This window comes from Podarcis raffonei, chromosome 1, assembly GCF_027172205.1.
Source record: "Podarcis raffonei isolate rPodRaf1 chromosome 1, rPodRaf1.pri, whole genome shotgun sequence".
NCBI lineage: Eukaryota > Metazoa > Chordata > Lepidosauria > Squamata > Lacertidae > Podarcis > Podarcis raffonei.
Window position 1 is genome coordinate 3662233 of NC_070602.1, and position 20048 is coordinate 3682280.

General features: G+C 48.3%; 1 protein-coding gene and 1 non-coding gene across 18 annotated transcripts in view; both read right to left on the reverse strand.

The window, feature by feature from the left end:
• Positions 1–20048, reverse strand: part of NIN (ninein) — a 131843-nt gene that overhangs the window by 4141 nt on the left and 107654 nt on the right. For 5 of the 17 annotated variants that reach the window (XM_053386586.1, XM_053385893.1, XM_053387018.1 and 2 more), the window contains 5 exons: positions 19035–19217; positions 17967–18116; positions 14772–14873; positions 8956–9150; positions 643–756 (listed from right to left, as the gene is read on the reverse strand). In XM_053386586.1, the coding sequence (XP_053242561.1) occupies positions 643–756; positions 8956–9150; positions 14772–14873; positions 17967–18116; positions 19035–19217 (744 nt within the window). Of the gene's footprint in view, positions 1–642; positions 757–5498; positions 6106–8954; positions 9151–12157; positions 12219–14771; positions 14874–17966; positions 18117–19034; positions 19218–20048 lie in introns of those variants that run through there. The other 12 variants (XM_053386067.1, XM_053387186.1, XM_053386241.1 and 9 more) reach the window with 11 other exon arrangements.
• TRNAT-UGU (transfer RNA threonine (anticodon UGU)) lies at positions 2923–2992 on the reverse strand. The gene has a single exon. It is a non-coding gene; the product is annotated as a tRNA-Thr (tRNA).

The following is a 20048-nucleotide window of genomic DNA, read 5'->3' on the forward strand; positions in this document are numbered from 1 at the left end:
TGTGCAAATATAATTTGTTAGACTTTACAATGTCCCCTTCTAAGTTTCTTTCCAAAGTTCCCCTTTCTTCCCTTAGCATTGAAAGAGACCACCTGTTTGGTAAGTTAAAAATGCTTTACTTACTAACTCTTCAAAGGTCAGATTCATATGCTTTTCCATACAGCAGCAAGACAACACAGGCAGCAAAACTTAGTTTCAAAATTGAAAAATGTTTCTAAATTATTTGTATAGAAACACAAAGACGACTTGGTAAAGCCACACGGTCTGGGCTTAGATCAAACAGCCCCGACAATGCACCCAGTTTTCCCAAATTTTTCTCCCAAAGTGAGGGGTGGCGGGTGACCTAGCAAAGCCTGGGAGGATGGCTTACTCTGTGGTCTTAACCCCTTCATGCATTTACTAGAGCTAAGCATGCTGGTTATTTGCAGCTGATATTTATCCCACATATTGGAGATTCCCTGAGCTGTTGAGGAACCATCACTCGATGACTGAAACAGGAGCGGGAACCTTTTGCCTTCCAGTTGTTGCTGGACTCCAACTCCCATCAGCCCCAGAAGCCAGCATGACCAGTGGTCAGGGATGATGGGAATTAGAATCCTGCAACCACAGGTTAGCTGCTCCAGATTGAGGGCAAAGGCTCACCTGTTCTTTGAGCTGATTGACTTTGTCTTGGAGCAGCCTCTTCACCAGCCTCAGCTGCTGTTCAACATCCATCATGCGCTTTTCCATGGTTTTGAGCAGATGCTCTTGTCCACCCTAAAATGGAACACAAGGGCGCATTATGAAGACTCAGTCCTGCTAGGCTGCAGGGCAATTAACTGGTCTTTTTTCAAAATTAGTTTTTATTGAAGATTTTCTTGTGTTGCAAAACAAATAACAAGGAAAAGAGCAATTTAAAACACACACCCCAAATAAACAACACCCACCCAAGTTCAAACCCTATTCCACGGGTGTAGCCAGAATTTAGGGGGTGGACAGGCATGGGGGGGCAGAACTGAGCTCTTGCAATGCGACTGGTCATTTAGTTACAGTAAGTATTTTCATATGCCTGTTGTCTTTGTTCATGGAGTTTTCTTGGCAGGGATACTGGTGTGGCTTGCCGGTTCCTGCTCCAGGTGAATTTGAATTCTGGTGCTGGAGGAGACTCTTGAGAGTCGCATGGACTGCAAGAAGATCAAACCTCTCCATTCTGAAGGAAATCAGCCCTGAGTGCTCCCTGGAAGGACAGATCCTGAAGCTGAGGCTCCAAGACTTTGGCCACCTCATGAGAAGAGAAGACTCCCTGGAAAAGACCCTGATGCTGGGAAAGATGGAGGGCACAAGGAGAAGGGGACGACAGAGGACGAGATGGTTGGACAGTGTTCTTGAAGCTACCAGCATGAGTCTGACCAAACTGCGGGGGGCAGTGGAAGACAGGAGTGCCTGGCGTGCTCTGGTCCAGGGGGTGACGAAGAGGCGAACACGACTAAACAACAACAACTACACCATGCATAATTCTGGCCACAGTGATCCATGTGGCGGTCACCTCCAGGCTTCGTTATTGTAATTCGCTCTACGTGGGGCTGCCCTTGAGACTGACCCAGAAACTCCAGCGGGTGCAGAATACCGTGGTGAGACTCCTTACGGGGTCCTGGCTGCGGGAGCACATTCACCCAGTGCTATAACAACTGCACTGGCTCCCGGTGGAGTACAGGGTCAGGTTTAAGGTGCTGGTTTTAACCTTTAAAGCCCTATGCAGCCTAGGACCCACATACCTATGGGACCGCCTCTCCTGGTATGCCCCGTGGAGGACCTTAAGGTCCACAAATGACAATATTTTGGAGGTCCCAAGTTGCAAGTTGGTTGGAATGGTCTCAACTAGGGCCAGGGCCTTTTCAGTACTGGCCCCGGCCTGGTGGAACGCTCTGTCACAAGAGACCAGGGCCCTGAGGGACTTGACATCTTTCCGCAGGGCCTGCAAGACAGAGCTGTTCCACCTGGCCTTTGGTTTGGACTCAGTCTGACCCTTATGTTTCCCTCCCCTTATGGTCTTGATTTATCAGCTACTGCTACTTTAAAATGAGGCTACATTTTAAATTGCATTTCAACCTGTATTTTAAATTTGCCCCCCCCCTATATTTTTACTGTAATTTTACTGGTGTTAGCCGCCCTGAGCCCAGCTCTGGCAGGTGGGGTATAAATAAAATTTATTATTATTATTATTATTATTATTATTATTATTATTATTAACCTCTATCATGCTGTTGTCGGCGTCCCATCACCCTTCATAAAGGTAAAGGGACCCCTGACCATTAGGTCCAGTCGTGGCCGACTCTGGGGTTGCGGTGCTCATCTCGCTTTACTGGCCGCGGGAGCCGGTGTACAGCTTCCAGGTCATGTGGCCAGCATGACTAAGCCGCTTCTGGCGAACCAGAGCAGCGCACGGAAACGACGTTTACCCTCCCGCCGGAGCGGTACCTATTTATCTACTTGCACTTTGACGTGCTTTCGAACTGCTAGGTGGGCAGGAGCAGGGACCGAGCAACGGGAGCTCACCTTGTCTGCCAACCTTCTGTGGTTTAACCCACAGCGCCACCCGCATCCCATCACCCTTCATGGGAGGCTTGTAATCAGAGGTTGGAGGGCCGCTTGTCAAGGGATTCTTTAGCTGTGATTCCTGCACTGCAGAGGGTTGGACTAGATGACATTAGGGGGTCTGTCTTCCAATTCTATGATTTCAGTTGCTCTCTCCTGTACTTTCCCCAAAGCTATAATGTCCTTTTTGAGGGGATCAGAACCGCACACGGTATTCCAGGTGTGGTTGCACCATAAGGAATAGAGGAAGCTGCCTTTATACAGAGTCAGAGCACTGCTCCATCTAGCTTAGTACTGCCTACACTGATCGGCAGCGACTCTCCAGGGTTCCAGAAACTGGGAGTTTCCAGTTCCTGCCAGGGATTGAACCTGAAACCTTCTGCACACAAAGCAGATGCTCTTACCACTGAGCCACAGCACTTCCAGCAAGAAGGCGCTACAATAAAGGCAGTGGCTTCGGTTGAGAGTCCTGCATTGTGTAGGGTTGGACTAGATGACCGCCAGGTTCCCTTCCAGCTCCTCCTTCTACAATCCCAGGTGTGGGATTTGCCTTTCACAGCTGAAGCAGGTGGGGCTGATGTTTCCATTTAGTTATCCCCCACCACGACCCCAAGATCCGTTTCCTCATAGGCCACAGATATCTGAACTTCGTCTGTCCATGTGAGCAGGGCTGGATTTAGGTTTGATGCGGCCCTCAGCTACTGAAGGTAGTGGGGCCTTTTCTATGTCCAGCTGTCCTTTGTCAACAACAAATTGTCCCCGTTTTGGGTGTTGAATATATGCTATATGGTCATTTATGGACCTAATAGGTATATATGTATATTTATTTTTATAAATTTTTTATTGAATTTTCAAATTATAACAACATATTTTCCATAAATCTTAATTAAATAATTTATATATCCATATTTCTCCCCTCCTCCCTCTTTGGCTTCCCCTGTATTTCCGTATTGATTCATTAAACAAATTCTGTACCCTGCTGATTTTGCCTCTTATACAGTTGTGAAAGTTTAGTCAAAATCTGCCAATAAGTCAAAATCTTTATACAGTGGTACCTTGGGATGCGAATGGGATGTGTTCCGGAGCCCCGTTCGCATTCTGAACGGAATGTAAGACTCGATGGCATGTCTGCGCGGGTTGCGTTTTGCCGCTTCCGCGCATGACGTCATTTTGAGCATCTGCGCATGTGCGAGCAGCGAAACCTGGAAGTAACGCACTTTATAACCAGTTTATAAATGGTTCCCACTCTTTTATGAAATTAGTGTTGTCTCCCTCATGTATCCTGTCTGTCAGTTTAGCCAGTTCCGCACAGTCCATAAGCTTAGCTTGCCATTCTTCCTTTCTTGTCCAGCAAAGGACCTAATAGGTATCTAAAGCCATTTGCACATAACAAAATATGTATTTTATCAAAGTAATTGTTGGCCAACAAAGGAGCTAACAGGTATCTAAAGCCATTTGCACAAAAATACAATTACCGGTAAGATAGTAAAATTCATGTTAAATTGCTGTTTTAGGGGTTGCTTTTAAAAGTCTGTAACGGATTAATCCGTTGTGCATTACTTTCTATGCAAAAGCGTACCTTGGTTTTGGAACGCTTTGGTTTTGGAACAGACTTCCGGAACGGAGTAAGTTTGAGAACCAAGGTACCACTGTATATAGAAAGGAGCAAACCAGTGATGTTTTAGGGAGCAGGCGAGCAGGCGGGGCCCATGACTTACCGTATTTTTCGCACGATAGGACGCACCGGTCCATAGGACGCACCTAGATTTGGGGGGGGGGGGAAATAAAGGGGAAAAAATTATTTTCCCCCCCCCGCCAGGCGCGGGGCTGGGGCGGGGGAAGCCCGAGCTTCCCCCTCCCCCAGAACGGGACCCAGAGCCATGCCGAAGCTGCGCGCAGCTTTGGCATCGCTCTGGGAGCTTGCGGGGCTGGGGGAGGAGGAAGCCCTCCGCCAGCCTCCAAACCATGTCGGGAGACAGTGGGATGGTGCGCTGCGCCTCTCCCGCTGTCTCCCGAGTTTGCGGGGCTGGCGACGGGGAGGAGCAGGCTTCTCCCCCCCGCCAGCCTTCTAGCCAAGTCGGGGGACAGCGGGATGGCGCGCTGCGCCTCTCCCGCTGTCTCCCGAGTTTGCGGGGCTGGCGACGGGGAGGAGCAGGCTTCTCCCCGTCGCCAGCCTTCTAGCCAAGTCGGGGGACAGCGGGAAGGGCGCGCTGCGCCTCTCCCGCTATCTCCCGATTTTGCGGGGCTGGCGACGGGGAGGAGCAGGCTTCTCCCCCCCGCCAGCCTTCTAGCCAAGTCGGGGGACAGCGGGAAGGGCGCGCTGCGCCTCTCCCGCTGTCTCCCCAGTTTGCGGGGCTGGCGACGGGGAGGAGCCGGCTTCTCCCCGTCGCCAGCCTTCTAGCCAAGTCGGGGGACAGCGGGATGGCAGCGTTCCGCCTCCCCGCTGTCCCCCGAGCTTGTGGGGCTGGCGGTGGGGCTCTCCTGAAGCCTGGAGAGCGAGAGGGGTCGGTGCGCACCGACCCCTCTCGCTCTCCAGGCTTCAGCGAAAGCCTGCATTCGCACCATAGGACGCACACACATTTCCCCTTCATTTTTGGAGGGGGAAAAGTGCGTCCTATAGGGCGAAAAATACGGTACATCTCAGGAGCCTACACAACACAAAACACTGTTGCTCCATGTAAGTTTAATTTTATTTGTTTTTTATCCTATATTTTGGAAATGGAGGCCAGAGGAGAATTCCAAGGGCCTGGAGGGCGTAGCTGTCAACTTTCCCCTTTTTTAAAGGGAAATTCCCTTATTCCGAATAGGATTCCTCGCAAGAAATGGGAAAAGTTGACAGCTATGCTGGAGGGCCAGATTGAGCCCCTGGACTGGAGGTTCCCCCCCTCCCCCCCCCGGTTTAGTAAGAGAAGAAGACACACACATATTTAAAATGTGTATTTTATTTGTCCAATTAAAATAAAAAAGTGTAGCTCTTTCCCCACTTAAAAAGTATTGATACATCTTGTACAAAACTTTGTATAAATAACCCAAATTTTCTCCTTCAAATCCAATATATAAAAAATTTGTACCTTTTTGTTCAAAAAATAGTTACAGCATAAAATTTGAGGGCAAAAAAATAACCTTTCTCTTTCCAAACTCCCCTGGATAAGCAATTTTTAAATAACATAAATAAATTTTAAAAAAAATTGATTCATAAGAAATTTAAGGAAAAAAAATAGACAACAACGTGTGATTCTCTTTTTTTCCCCCACGCACAAAAAGAAACAAAAATAGATTATGAGGAAAAATAAATAAGGGGGAAGAAAACATAATACTGGAGAGGTTTTAAATTAAAATAACTTGTTTTTTTTTAAAAAAAAAAACAAAGCAAAAAGAAAAAAGAAAAAGCAATTTGATCCCAGGGTTTCTCCGCTTATGCCAGTATTTGTGAGTAAGGAATGAGGTGGATTTAGCAGCCAAGGGAAGTCAGAGGTGACCGATCCGTCTGTACGTATCTGCGTGAACCAATCTCTGCTCCGGAAGCAAGGCCTATGGAGAGAAGGCAAGGAGGACACGCTTCACACACAGCCTGTTGCAAAACGGCACGTCACAGTTAGTAATGCAGACAAACAGCGCCACTTAAGCCATCGCAGCAAGACAGACACATCAGCGAGTGCTGGGGGATAATAAGGAAAGGACAGCAAGCCCAACATTCACGGGACAGCAAGCCCAGCTCCCGGGGAATAGCAAGCTTAACATGCAGGGGAATCACAAAGAACATTCGGTTAAAGATTAGTCTCAGCTGTGCGGAAAGGGCAAGCAGGGCGACACCTGTGTCATTAGATCACATAGCATGTCCATGGCTACAGCCAGCCGCTTGCCCGCCTCCTCCAGCCCCGCCGGCAGCCCCGTCCTCCCTAAAAAACTCTGGGAAACGGTGTGTGTGTGTGTGTGTGTGTGTGCCGCTGGAGGGAGCTTCGCACCACGGTACCTTCTATGCTCAAGACGGCCCTGCCAATGGCCCGTCTAGTTGAGCATCCTCTTCTTACAGTGGCCCACCAGGTGCCTCTTCTGCCAAACCTGCAAGCAGGATCCAAGCACACAAGCAGCACTCTCCCCTCCCCACCAATAGGGGTTCAGAAGTATTGATGTCTCCAACTGTGGAGGGAGGGCTGACAGCAGCGCATGCAGGAGCCGGGCCCTGTGACCAGTAGGGCTTCGCAGGACTGGGGCCTTCCTAAATTTGTTCTGGGGAGGCAAGGCTCACAGGTGTGGCTGCTTGGTAACTCACCGCACCTGGTGGCAAGAGCCGGAAGGGATATAAGGTCAGCATTTCCCTTCGGCTCTTTGCCACAGCAACACTGCAGTTTCCTGGCTTGCTGCGTTTGGCTTCTTGCTTCCTGATCCTCGGACCTCGGCTTCTTGACTCCTTGCTTCTCGGACCCTGGACTTTGTGACTCCCTGCTTCCTGACCCTCAGACCCCTGGCTTCTGGACTCTGCTCCCACCCCACCATCTTGCCCCCAGTCCCGATGTCCTCAGCCAGGACTTCGATTGCCCGTAGACCGGACCATGACAAGAGCATGGCTGGCCTAGCTAGTAGCCACCGATAGCCTCCTCCTCCTCCTCCACGAATGTCCCATCCTATTTTTTATTAAAGATTTCTTGGTTTACAAAAGCATGTGCAATGTCTCTTTTCCCAAGTTGCATTTTCTACAGATCAGTTTCATTGGTTGAGACATGAGCGTTACATTAGGAAGACAAGGGGGGAAGAGGTGGAGGGGGCCATAGTGGTTGGGGGTGGAGTTGGGTGGCAATGTTTCTATTTCACTTAATGTATGTGTGGGGTTTTGTGTCAGTGTCGCTTGTGCGGGTTCTCTTTGCTATTCGCTTGAGTTCCTTCGGTGGTGAGAGAGGTTGGGGTTGGCCAATGTGTGATTGTTCATCTGTGATTGGCTGTGGTGAACTTTGTTTTTTTGTGTGTGTGGGGTGAGTGTTTTGGATCAGGTTTGCCATATTGATTTGTGTGCTGTTGGTGGATTCTTGTGGTCATCTTGTTGGGCTGTCGAAACAAAATAAAAAAATTCCTTCCAGTAGCGCCATAGAGACCGACTAAGTTTGTTATTGGTATGAGCTTTTGTGTGCATGCATACTTTTTCTATTCTTATTTTGTTTCGACTACGGCAGACCAAAATGGCTACCTACCTGTAACTATAATAAATAATAATAATAATAATAATAATAATAATAATAATAATAATAATTTATTATTTATACCCCAGCCATCTGGCTGAGTTTCCCCAGCCACTCTGGGCGGCTCCCAATCAAGTATTAAAAACAGTACAGCGTTAAATATTAAAAACTTCCCTGAACAGGGCTGCCTTCAGATGTCTTCTGAATGTCAGGTAGTTGTTTATCTCTTTGACATCTGATGGGAGGGCGTTCCACAGGACGGGCGCCACTACCGAGAAGGCCCTCTGTCTGGTTCCCTGTGGCCTCATTTCTCACAGTGAGGGAACCACCAGAAGGCCCTCGGCGCTGGATCTCAGTGTCCGGGCTGAACGATGGGGGTGGAGATGCTCCTTCAGGTATACTAGAACTATTGCTGGGCTGTGTATGTGATAAAGGGGAGCCATACCGGGGTGAAGGCGTCTTCTTCTATTTGTCCCCATGTCAGTTTCAGCTTATTGGTTAATTTTTCTAGTAAGGCTGTTTCCCATACTATTTGGTCCAATTGGTCCATGCTTACTCCTGACAGGTCTCTCCAGTGTCTGGCTATGATGTTTCTGGATGCTGAGAGCAGGTGGGTTATGAGTTCTTTGTGATGTGAGTGGCCATTATTGTCTTGGAAGATGTTTAGTAGGGCCAATTCTGGGGTAACTTCTAAAACTTGCTTAGTTATTTTGCATACTTCTCGTATGGCTGTTGTCCAGAATAGTTGGATTTTGGGGCATTCCCACCACATGTGGGGGCCTCTTTGAAAGCTACCCAAGTGGGTGGCCCCATTGCCTCCTGTGGGAGAGAGTTCCACAGTCCATGCGCTGCGTGAAGAAGTACTTTGCCCTACTTTGCAGAAATACAAATCCGGCGGGTTGCCCGGGACTCTGTGGTGCCTTTTTGGTAATGAAGAGCCGGCTACAGATATTGCAAGTGAACAAACGAACAAAACACTGATCACAGTAAGGCAGGGGAGTCATGCCTTGGTGCAACAAAGAGAAGGATAGTATCTACGGAGCATTTTAGGGAAGACTGGGGTGGGGTTTGCAACTGGCATAAACAGAGAAAAGGGTCACCGTGATGAGAAGAGGAGAAATGGAGAGGCGCCTACTGTAGGTGAAGGCTCTCTATGCCCCAGGACCACGAAGGGGAAAGAGAGAGAGTGTGTGCATGGAGGACATACCTGGGGCATGTTCGTCTCCAAGGGCCGGTTTTCGAGCTCCTCCTGCAGGCGCTGGCACCTCCTCTCCTCCTGCAGGAACTGGCGCTGGAGCTGCTGGTACTCTTCCCAGGGGACCACAGGGCAGCCTTGCTGCTGGAGGTCGCGAGGATGCTGCGACGGGCTAAGCATCACGCTGGAGCTCGAGTGTAGCAGCTGCTGCGCGAGAGGAAAGGGGCAGGAGGGAGAGGGTTAAAGGACGCCTCGCAAGGACACAATACGATAATCTTTATTGTCATTGTCCCATACGGAAGAACAAAATCGAAAATCTACATCAGACATTCAGAAACCAGCAAACCTGGATCCCAGCTATCCCAGCCTGGTTAGCCCCCCAAAAACTCTGATACCCCATAATTAAATACAATATACTCCCATAGTGAAGGTGAAGGGACCCCTGACCATTAGGTCCAGTCGTGGGCGACTCTGGGGTTGCGGCGCTCATCTCGCTTTACTGGCCGAGGGAGCCGGCATACAGCTTCCAGGTCATGTGGCCAGCATGACTAAGCCGCTTCTGGCGAACCAGAGCAGCACACGGAAACGCCGTTTACCTTCCCGCCAGAGTGGTACCTATTTATCTACTTGCATTTTGATGTGCTTTCGAACTGCTAGGTTGGCAGGAGCAGGGACCGAGCAACAGGAGCTCACCCCGTTGCAGGGATTCGAACCGCCGACCTTCTGATCAGCAAGCCCTAGGCTCTGTGGTTTAACCCACAGCGCCACCCGTGTCCCTATACTCCCATAGAGACTACCTTAAACTGCATTTAAAGCCAAAATCGCATTTAAATAGAAACTGTTTCTCAGGCGGCTAGTCCTAGTCTTTATAAGCCTGTACCTTCTCCCAGAAGGCAGAAGCTGAAAGAGATCATTTCCGGGGTGCGCACAATCCTGTGCTATCTCTGCAGCTTTCTTACGGCACCTGGAAGCGTAGATTTGATCCAAGGTAGGGAGAGTGCCTCATAAGTTCACACAGAACACCAATATCCCTGCTTAATCGCCGAGATCATCTGCAGGAGTGTCACTGGCTGTTCCTTGCGCTGGGCGGGAGACTGGTTTGACAATGAGTAACAAGCCTTTGGGGTCACAGGTCTGCTCTTTGAAGCTCTGTGTCCCCCGTCCCCCCCACTTTCCCCAGAAAAAAACTTTCTAATGCTGAATCAGAACAATCAGCAATTTGAGTATTCCATGGATGGCCATTTGCTCCAATTCAGCAGGAAAGAGTTTTTTTGTTTTTTGTTTGCAGAGAAAGCACCAGGGCAAAAAACAAACTGTTCGGACATGAAGTTTTAAAGAGCAGGCCTGTGGCTAGAAAAGGAAGCCTGGAGAATTTGCTTTAGAAATCATAATTATTGATTTATTGTAGATTGATAATTTCTTGAGTAATCTCCCTTGTACATACTGGAAATGTTAAAATATCATGCAGGAATTGGCAAGTGGATAGCTGACAGTTAAGGATTATAAATTAAAAACAACAAAAAACTATTGCAATATAAAGCTAATTGTAAGGAGTGGAATGTGAATTAGAAATAACTGGGAAAATAATGCAACAACAAGAGGAAACTATGGACATATAAAAAATGGAGTGTGGGAAGCCAGTTTTTGGATTTTTAAAATTAAATTTGCTTCAATTTGTGGTTGATTTGTTAAAAATTGGAAAATTGGTAAAAACAATTTTGCAAAAAACAAAACAAAGGAAGCCTGGATAAGTCCTGCAGCTCTGCAGGGTTTTGGACCAGGTGTCTGTCTGTCTCTCTCTGTCCTATCTCTTTTTGCACCTGGTCTGCTTTTAAGCATTTCATCTTGCTGGCTGGCTCTGCACGTGGGCTCTGGGAGAAGGGGGGAATTCTCTCTTTCCATTCTGCTGCTAGCTACAGTGCTGGTTGTAAGGGTTTGGCTTTTGTGCCTACCCAAAACCCCTGGAACCAAACCTGCAGGTAAGATGCAATTAAAGGAAAAGGTAAAGGGACCCCTGACCATTAGGTCCAGTCGTGGCCAACTCTGGGGTTGCAGCGCTCATCTCGCTTTATTGGCCGAGGGAGCCGGCGTACAGCTTCCGGGTCATGTGGCCAGCATGACTAAGCAGCTTCTGGTGATCCAGAGCAGTGCACGGAAACGCCGTTTACCTTCCTGCCGGAGTGGTACCTGTTTATCTACTTGCACTTAGATGTGCTTTCGAACTGCTAGGTTGGCAGGAGCAGGAACCGAGCAACGGGAACTCATCCCGTCGCGGGGATTCGAACCGCCAACCTTCTGATCAGCAAGTCCTAGGCTCTGTGGTTTAACCCACAGCGCCACCCGCGTCCCTTAAGATGCAATTACACTGCACTTAAAAACACGAAGCATTTCTCAATCGCAGCAACGTTAGAAAGCACACATTCACTGGCATTCTGTGTGGAAGCCCAGAAACCCCTGGGATTTCCTTTTTCTGGAGACCTCAGAAAATCCAGACATGCAAACGTCAACATGCTCATTCCAAGAAAGGCATGCAAAAAACATGACCAACGGCAATTGTCACAAATGGCATTTCCAAGAATGAAAGAACAGAAAATGGGATCTCAGAGCCGCTCTTCATTCCCACTCCCCCAAAAAACTGGTTTTGAGTTTAAGAGAGCTTGCCCAGTATTCCTTGTAAGATCAAACTTAAAAGCTTAGGCTTAACCTTTTTCTTTCTGAGCCTACAAGAATCAACAATGACAGCCAATATCCTTCCATTTCGCCCTTTTTGCCCATTAAAATGAAGAGCGGCTCTTTCACACAAGAGGCAAACCAATCGTCTTTCATACTAATTCTTACACCGTATTTTTTGCTCTATAAGACTCACTTTTTCCCTCCTAAAAAGTAAGGGGAAATGTGTGTGCGTCTTATGGAGCGAATGCAGGCTGCGCAGCTATCCCAGAAGCCAGAACAGCAAGAGGGATTGCTGCTTTCGCTGCGCAGCGATCCCTCTTGCTGTTCTGGCTTCTGAGATTCAGAATATTTTTTTCTTGTTTTCCTCCTCCAAAAACTAGGTGCGTCTTGTGGTCTGGTGCATCTTATAGAGCGAAAAATACAGTAAATGGAGGGGCAGAAAAGGCATGGTGCTGAAGAGCTTTCTCTCTCACACACTCCTTCTCTCTCTCTCTCTCTCCATGCATGTGGGCTTATGGCAGTGGGAAAAGATTTCCTCTACCTTCGCCGGCTACGTCAGGCAGAGCACTGCGCTCCTCTCTGCTAGCTCCAGCCCCCGAGGTCTGGGCACAGGTTAGCCAGGAGTGGGGGGAAGCACAAGGGGGAGAGAGAAGGTTATGGGGCTTCCGAGGTAAGAAAGTCAAGGGAGAAGTTTGCACAGGGGGGACAAGAAGACGAACCAAAGGACAAGGAATATTGCGCAGAAATCAGAAGAGCTGAGGTGGGGGAAGAGACAAATGGAGCATCATTTTCAGGTCCACGGCCCACAACAGAATAGCATACAGGTCAGGAATGGGGGAGCCCTGATAAACTACAACTCCCATCGCCCCTGATAGCTGGTCACAAGAGCATCTCTGCAAATGTAGTAAACAGGAACCTATTTTCTTTTCTTGTGATTTTGGCATTTATGCCAGAAGACATTTATTAGAGGCCTTACAACTCAACAGGCTCAATTCTACGCTACCAAGGGTTCAGGACCTGCTCTGGGACAGGAATGATCAAATGACTTGAATAGTGGCTGAATTTTTGAGTGCTGTCCATGTAGAAAGACTGGGCCATTATAAAGAGATTTAGTGGTTCTTAACTGACCGGTGATGTGGTAGTGTTGCATTGTATTATTGATGCAAGTTGATTTTCTCTGGAGTTAAACATCTGACTGGGACAAACCTTGTTACGTTGAGCTCGTATTTTGCACCATTTGTATACGGTGTCTGTTTGATAATGTGTGGTTTGCTATGCCTAATAAAGGATATTCGAATTGATAGCTGGTCACGGTGGAAGCTCTAGTGCAACAGCAACCGCAAGTTAGTCCTCCCTGCCCACCACTCAACCCTGATGGCTGTGCTCTACACATAATGCTGTGCTCAGAATCCGGCTTCTGAAAAACTTCACCGTGTCTTCCTTGTTCTGCCATCTCCCCCGGATAAAGGCAACCAGCTCAAGTTAAGAAGAGCAGGATCAGGCCAGTGGAACACCTAGTGGCTGCATCCTGCTTGGCCAGTAGCCAAACAGATGCCGCTGGGAACCCTGGAAGCTGAATCAGGACCGCAGATCAGAGCCGGATCCAGCTGTTTCCAGGAACTGGAATTCAGATGCATTTTGCCTTGATGTTGGGGGTGGAGTGTAGCCATCAAGACTAGCACCTGAAGGAGCTTCTCCAGCCGCATCGCCCAGCCCAGACATGGAAATCCAGCTTTGGGGGCCTTCTGGCGGCTCCCCCACTTTGAGAAGTGAAGCCACAGAGAACCAGGAACAGGGCCTTCTCGGTGGTGGTGCCCTCCCTGTGGAACGCCCTCCCCTCTGATGTAAAGGAAATAAACATCTATCTGACTTATTTTAGAAGACACCCAAAGGCAGCCCTGTATGGGGAGGTTTTTTAATGTTTGAAGTTTTTTTGTGTTTTAATATTTTGTTGGAAGCCACCTGGAGTGGCTAGGACAACCTAGTCAGATGGGCAGCATATAAATAATAAAATTATTATTATTAGTAGTAGTAGTAGCAGTAGTAACCATTGATAGCCTTATCCTCCCTGAATTTGTCCTATGTTCTTTTAAACCCATCCAGGTTGGTCCATCACTCCCTCATGTGGGAGGGAGTTCCATAGTTTAACTGTGTGATGTGTGAATAAGTCCTTTCTTTTGCCTCTTCAAAGTGCTCTCACAGCCCTCAAACCGAGTCTTTCCTTCAGAGAGACCTTGGTGAAGCCCTGGCAGAACCCATCTCACCAGAGTCTTAGCAAGACCCCCTTCATTTTGCTGGGCACTGGTGCCATAAATCAGGAAGTGTTCTGATTTTCCTTCCTCCTTTGAAGCTCTGCCCTGGTCTTAGTTCATTGCTTGGCTACAGCATCCAATATACAGTGGAACCTCGGTTGTCAAACGCTTCGGAAGCCGAACAATTCGGAACCCAAACGCTGACAACCCAGAAGTGAATGCTTCCGTTTCTGAACGATTTTCGGAAGCCGAATGGCCTTCCAGGCCCCGTTTTTCATTTTCCCCCATTGACTTTGCGGTCAGCCCATTTGTCCTTGGTTTTCAAACTTTTTGGAAGTTGAATTGTCTTCCGGAAAGGATTAAGTTCAAAAACCGAGGTTCCACTGTACTGCCTTTCTACATGTAGATACTTATCTTTTAATTTTTTTTTATACATTTCACTAATTTTACAACCATTTTAACATTTCAAAACTTTACTTCCTTTCACCTCTTTCTGCGGTTCCTTAAATTCGTTTTGAATATCTTCTGCAGATCCAAATTAACTTAATTTGATCATTTATTCATCTAAATATATATTCTTACAAAATTGCAGGTTATTACAATAATAATAAATGTAGATATTTATCATCACTGGTAGCTGTTGACAGATCTGTCCTCCCTGATTCTGTCTATGTGAAGCTGGTGCGTTAATTCCTCTTTGGAAAACTCAGCCAAAGGCCTCTTCTTTAGCTGTATGTATTCTGTTGTGGGACAATCCATCTCTTAAGGACCGTCATCTTGTACAGCCCTGGAGTCCCCTTAGATCTGCAAGCTCAAATAAATAAATCCCTGGCCTAAATCCTCAAGCAAAACGATTCCCAGTTCATTTCTGACATCAGAAACGCACCATCTACTGAAACAGACCTCCATCACCTGTTCGTCCCGTTTGACTTGCTTCTTCCGTAGGCCTTCGTTTTCCAGATTGACGGCTTCTAGCTCACGCTCAAGGGAACTCATCTGGCTGATCTGTCGGGGGATTTAAGGCTCGTTTTAGGAAAGATGAGGACCGGTTTACGTCAAAATAGCCGAAGTGCCTACAGGAGAATTTTTGCCTGCATCCAGACAGCTCCCAATAAGAGCCAACATGTGCTCTAGAGGAGACGTTCTTGGAGCAAACTGGTTGCTCCACTGTGGATCCTCTGCAGGGATCTGATGTGTGGGGGGGTGAGGTACAGTTGTACCTTGGTTCTCGGAACGGAATCTGTTCTGCGAGACCGTTCGACTCCGAGAACCGTTCGCAAACCAAGGCGCAGCTTCCGATTGATAGATAATTTATTACGGTCAAAGACCAGCTCGCATAACACAATAAAAACAGCCTTCATAAAAATAAAATACCGTATTTTTTCACTCTATAAGACGCACCTAGTTTTGGGAGGAGGAAAACAAGAAAAAAAATATTCTGAATCCCAGAAGCCAGAACAGTAAGAGCCTGAAGTCTCTTCAGGGCAGTGGGATGAAGGCTCCCCCTGCCCAGAAGAGGCTGCGTGTGGTTAAGGCAGAAGCCAGGACAGCTAGCGGGGCTCCGTTCCTGTCCTGAAGGAGAGCTGTGCAGCGCCCCTTCAGAGAAGCGAGAGGAGGAACAGAAGGGGCTCCGTTCCTCCTCCCACTTTGCAGGAGAGGCGCTGCGCAGCAATCCCTCTCTGCGCAGTGCCATTCGCTCCATAAGACGCACTCACATCCCCCTTACTTTTTAGGAGGAAAAAAGTGCGTCTTATGGAGCGAAAAATACGGTATACAATCAGAGGAGATTGCAGCAATAACTCATAAGTTAAAATTGAGACGTATACATACACCCATACAACTGAGATTTGGGCTCCCATAAAAATTGACCCTGAGGCACCCCAAAGGGCGACTTCAGCATTTCCCTCGTAAGCTATTTTATTCTAGAGAATGATCTGTGCCTACAAATCTGGGTGCAGAATCTGGCTACCAGCCAGGTCGTCTTGTGATCTTTGCCTAAGAGGAGAGAATTAAGTTTGGACTTGCAGCTTCCGACTGGCCGCAGGAGCTTCCTGCACTTAACTGGAAGCCGTGTCGGCCGTTCGGCTTCCAAAAAACATTCACAAACCAGAACATTCACTTCCAGGTTTGCGGCATTCAGGAGCCAAAACCGAGTACCAAGGCATTCGAGAACAAAGGTACGACTGTACTGCTCATGTAAAGTAAGGTATGAAGCCAAAGAACACCCCATCCCAAAAGATGGCGACAGAGACATGAACCGAGAACATAAGAGCAAGAAAAAGAGAGCTTCACTGCTGGATCAGGCAGACGGCCCGTCTAGTCTAGCATCCTGGTCTCACAGTGGCTTACCTGGGGGAAACCAGCAAGCAGAATCTGAGCACAAGAGCCCTCTCTCCTCCTGTAGTGTCCAGAAACTGGTATCCTGAAGCACTGCTGACTCCGAATGTGGAGGCAGAGAATAGTCGTAATGGTTAGGTAAAGGTAAAGTGACCCCTGACCATTAGGTCCAGTCATGACCGACTCTGGGGTTGCGGCGCTCATCTCGCTTTATTGGCCGAGGGACCCGGCGTACAGCTTCCGGGTCATGTGGCCAGCAGGACTAAGCCGCTTCTGGCGAACCAGAGCAGCACACGGAAACACCGTTTACCTGCCTGCCAGAGAGGTACCTATTTATCTACTTGCATTTTGATGTGCTTTCGAACTGCTAGGTGGGCAGGAGCAGGGACCGAGCAACGGGAGCTCACCCCGTCGCCGGGATTCGAACCACCGACCTTCTGATCGGCAAGCCCTAGGCTCTGTGGTTTAACCCACAGTGCCACCTGCGTCCCGTCGTAATGGTTAGTAGCCATCAATAGCCCTCTCCTCCCTGAATCTCTAGGAAGTTCACAAGGAGTGTTAAGACAAGAGTCTTCTCTATCCCTCAACTTTTCTATCCCTCATCGTCTATAGAGCAACTGATATTCAGAGGTATCCTGCCTTAGAACATGCAGGGCTGTATTCAGAAATGCTTCTTTCGAGTAGGGCCCTTGAAATTAAGGAACATCACTAAATTTCATCCATTCATTTAGAAAGGTCTACTACAGGGTGTTGAGATTTCCATTCCCCCTTAAGGAGCAGACGTGTGGAGCTGTTGCGTGTCACATGTCTGTTTACATTCCAGACCAGCTTGCTGGGAACTTCCGTTGTGTATAGCTTTTGTTTTTCCCCGTTCTCTCTGAGAAGACGAGAGAGTGAGTCAACATGTTTCTTTGCCCTGATTTATGATTAATAAATCTGTAGTTGTAGTATGCTTCCACAAGCCTCACGCCTATTCTGTGTGCGCAGTTCAATCTGATGATAGTCTGCCCTGGCTTTGAAGCCTGGGTCGCTGATTTATGTCGGAGCAGAGGCGATGGGTCTTCTCAGTGGGACGGCTGGAAGGAGACGGCCCAGCCGGGGCTAGCCAGCTGGCCTCCCGGCCCTCTGCATGTCAACACAGGGGTGCCCAAACTTTTTTCAAAGAGGGCCTGATTTGATGAAGTGAACATGCATGAGGGCCAACCAAAGTTGTTGACTGCCACAGGGGCCGGATTCAACTGACCGGCGGGCCGGATTAGGACTTTGGACATACCTGGTCTACTAAGACCTGCAGAACATTCAGGTTGAATTCAGCTACCTAACTACCCAGGTCAACGGCCTTATCCCAGGCGAATCTACCTACAAATCTGTAAACAGCAAGTAGTTGCCTGTGGCGAGCAAGGACCGGCCCCAGGTGACCAGCCCAGAAAACTATTGGAAACTGGAAGAGAGATGCATAGGTTTTTGACGGGGTGTGTGCTTGAGTGCTTATTTTCTCTGAAGTCACCCAGCTGGCACAAATGCCACAGGCCTGTGTCAACATAAGCAGCAGAGTAAAAACTTGTTTTAGAGTGCACAGATTTTGGGGAAAAAAAGAACAAGATAATGCATTTGAAGACCGGACTAATTGAGTGTTCCCTGGGAACAATGTAAGGGTGTATTCGCCACCCCAGAACTTTTTGTATATGTTGCAAGCTGCTCAGAGGAGCTGGGGTACAAATAATAAAATTATTATTATTATTATTACTGCCTGGAACTGACCTTCCAGTTGGCTGAGGCCAGCTCCTTCTGAAGCCTCTCACATTCCCTCTTCAGACTCGCTTTCTCCTGCTCAATGGCGTTCACAATCCCCAAATGGCTTTGGTGTTTTAGGTGCTTGTGGGTCAGGATGGTGGATTCCAGCTGACGGATCTGGCAAGAGAAGAGGCCAAATCACATGCTGTTTATAAGGATGTTGGGAGAAGTGTAAGTGTGTGTGTGTGTGTGTGTGGAGGGGAGACAAACCCACCAGGAAAGCATTGTAGGCTGGTCTGATGGCCAGCTTTCATGAGCCGACTTTATGGGGAGTGTCCACATGCATAGCACAATGACATCTTACACACACAATTTCAACCCACAATTTCAACCCACAACAACAGCATCTCACATTTAACACACACAGTTTCAACCCACAACAATCGCATCTTACATTTAACACACAATTTCAACCCACAATTTCAACCCACAACAATCACATCTTACATTTAACACACACAATTTCAACCCACAACAACCGCATCTCACATTTAACACACACAATTTCAACCCACAACAATTGCATCTTACATTTAACACACACAATTTCAACCCACAATTTCAACCCACAACAACCGCATCTCACATTTAACACACACAATTTCAACACACAATTTCAACACACAACAATTGCATCTTACATTCAGCACACACAATTTCAACCCACAATTTCAACCCACAACAATCACATCTTACATTTAACACACACAATTTCAACCCACAACAATTGCATCTTACATTTAACACACACAATTCCAACCCGTACAAGGTCGAAGGTCAGCTGGTTGCAATTCCACAAGTTAAATGCAAGCATGGCAGGAGAGCTTAAAGGCTCTTTTTGCACCGGGTTTCCCCAGCATGTGGTTCCAATCAAGATTCTGCCTCCGGCCCTGTGCCCCCTAGCATGTGGCCCCCAGAAAGTTCCCCACAAGGTCTGAGAAAGGTTCTCTATTCCTCCACGAGCAAGATATTTACCAGCTAGATACGAGGACGGACGGGCACGACATGCACACCTGGAAGGAATTCCCCATTTACCTTCTCTCTGGAACGAGCGAGATCTGAGCTGGCGCTCTGGAGCTCTTGCTGGAGACGCTCGTTGTCCTGCCTCAAGAGCTGCTGGTCCTGCTGGGCCAGGAGACCCACTTCGTCCCCCCAGCACAGCTGCTTCTGCTGGCTCTGCAGCCCCGCCGAATGCACGGCTGCTTCAAGGGCCCGATTCTGATGGCAAAGAGCACACACGGCACAGGGTCAGAGCGCCTGTGGCACACGGCTAGGGAGACAAGGGCTGGCAGGGCCCGGGTTCCGCCCTGGCTCATTCTTGTAGCCAGGGACAATAAATAATAATAATAATAATAATAATAATAATAATAATAATTTATTATTTGTACCCCGCCCATCTGGCTGGGTTTCCCCAGCCACTCTGAGCGGCTTCCACAATGACCAAAAATACACTAAGATGTCACACGTTAAAAACTTCCCTGAACAGGGCTGCCTTCAGATGTCTTCTAAATGTCAGGTAGTTGTTTATCTCTTTGACATCTGATGGGAGGGCGTTCCACAGGGAGGAAGCCACCACCAAGAAGGCCCTCTGCCTGCTTTGCTTCTCGCAATGAGGGAACCCCCAGAAGGCCCTCGGAGCTGGACCTCAGATATCTGGGCTGAACGATGGGGGTGGAGACGTTTCTTCAGATATACTGGGCCAAGGCCGTTTAGGGCTTTAAAGGTCAGCAGCAACACTTTGAATTGTGCTCGGAAACGTACTGGGAGCCAATGCAGGTCTTTCAAGACCGGTGTTATGTGGTCTCGGTGGCCGCCCCCAGTCACCAGTCTGGCTGCCGCATTCTGGATTAATTGTAGTTTCCGGGTCACCTTCAAAGGTAGCCCCACGTAGAGCGCATTCCAGTAGTCCAAGCGGGAGATAACCAGAGCATGCACCACTCTGGCAAGACAGTCTGTGGGCAGGGAGGGTCTCAGCCTGCGTACCAGGTGGAGCTGGTAGACACCTGCCCTGGATACAGAATTGACTTGCGCCTCCATGGACAGCTGTGA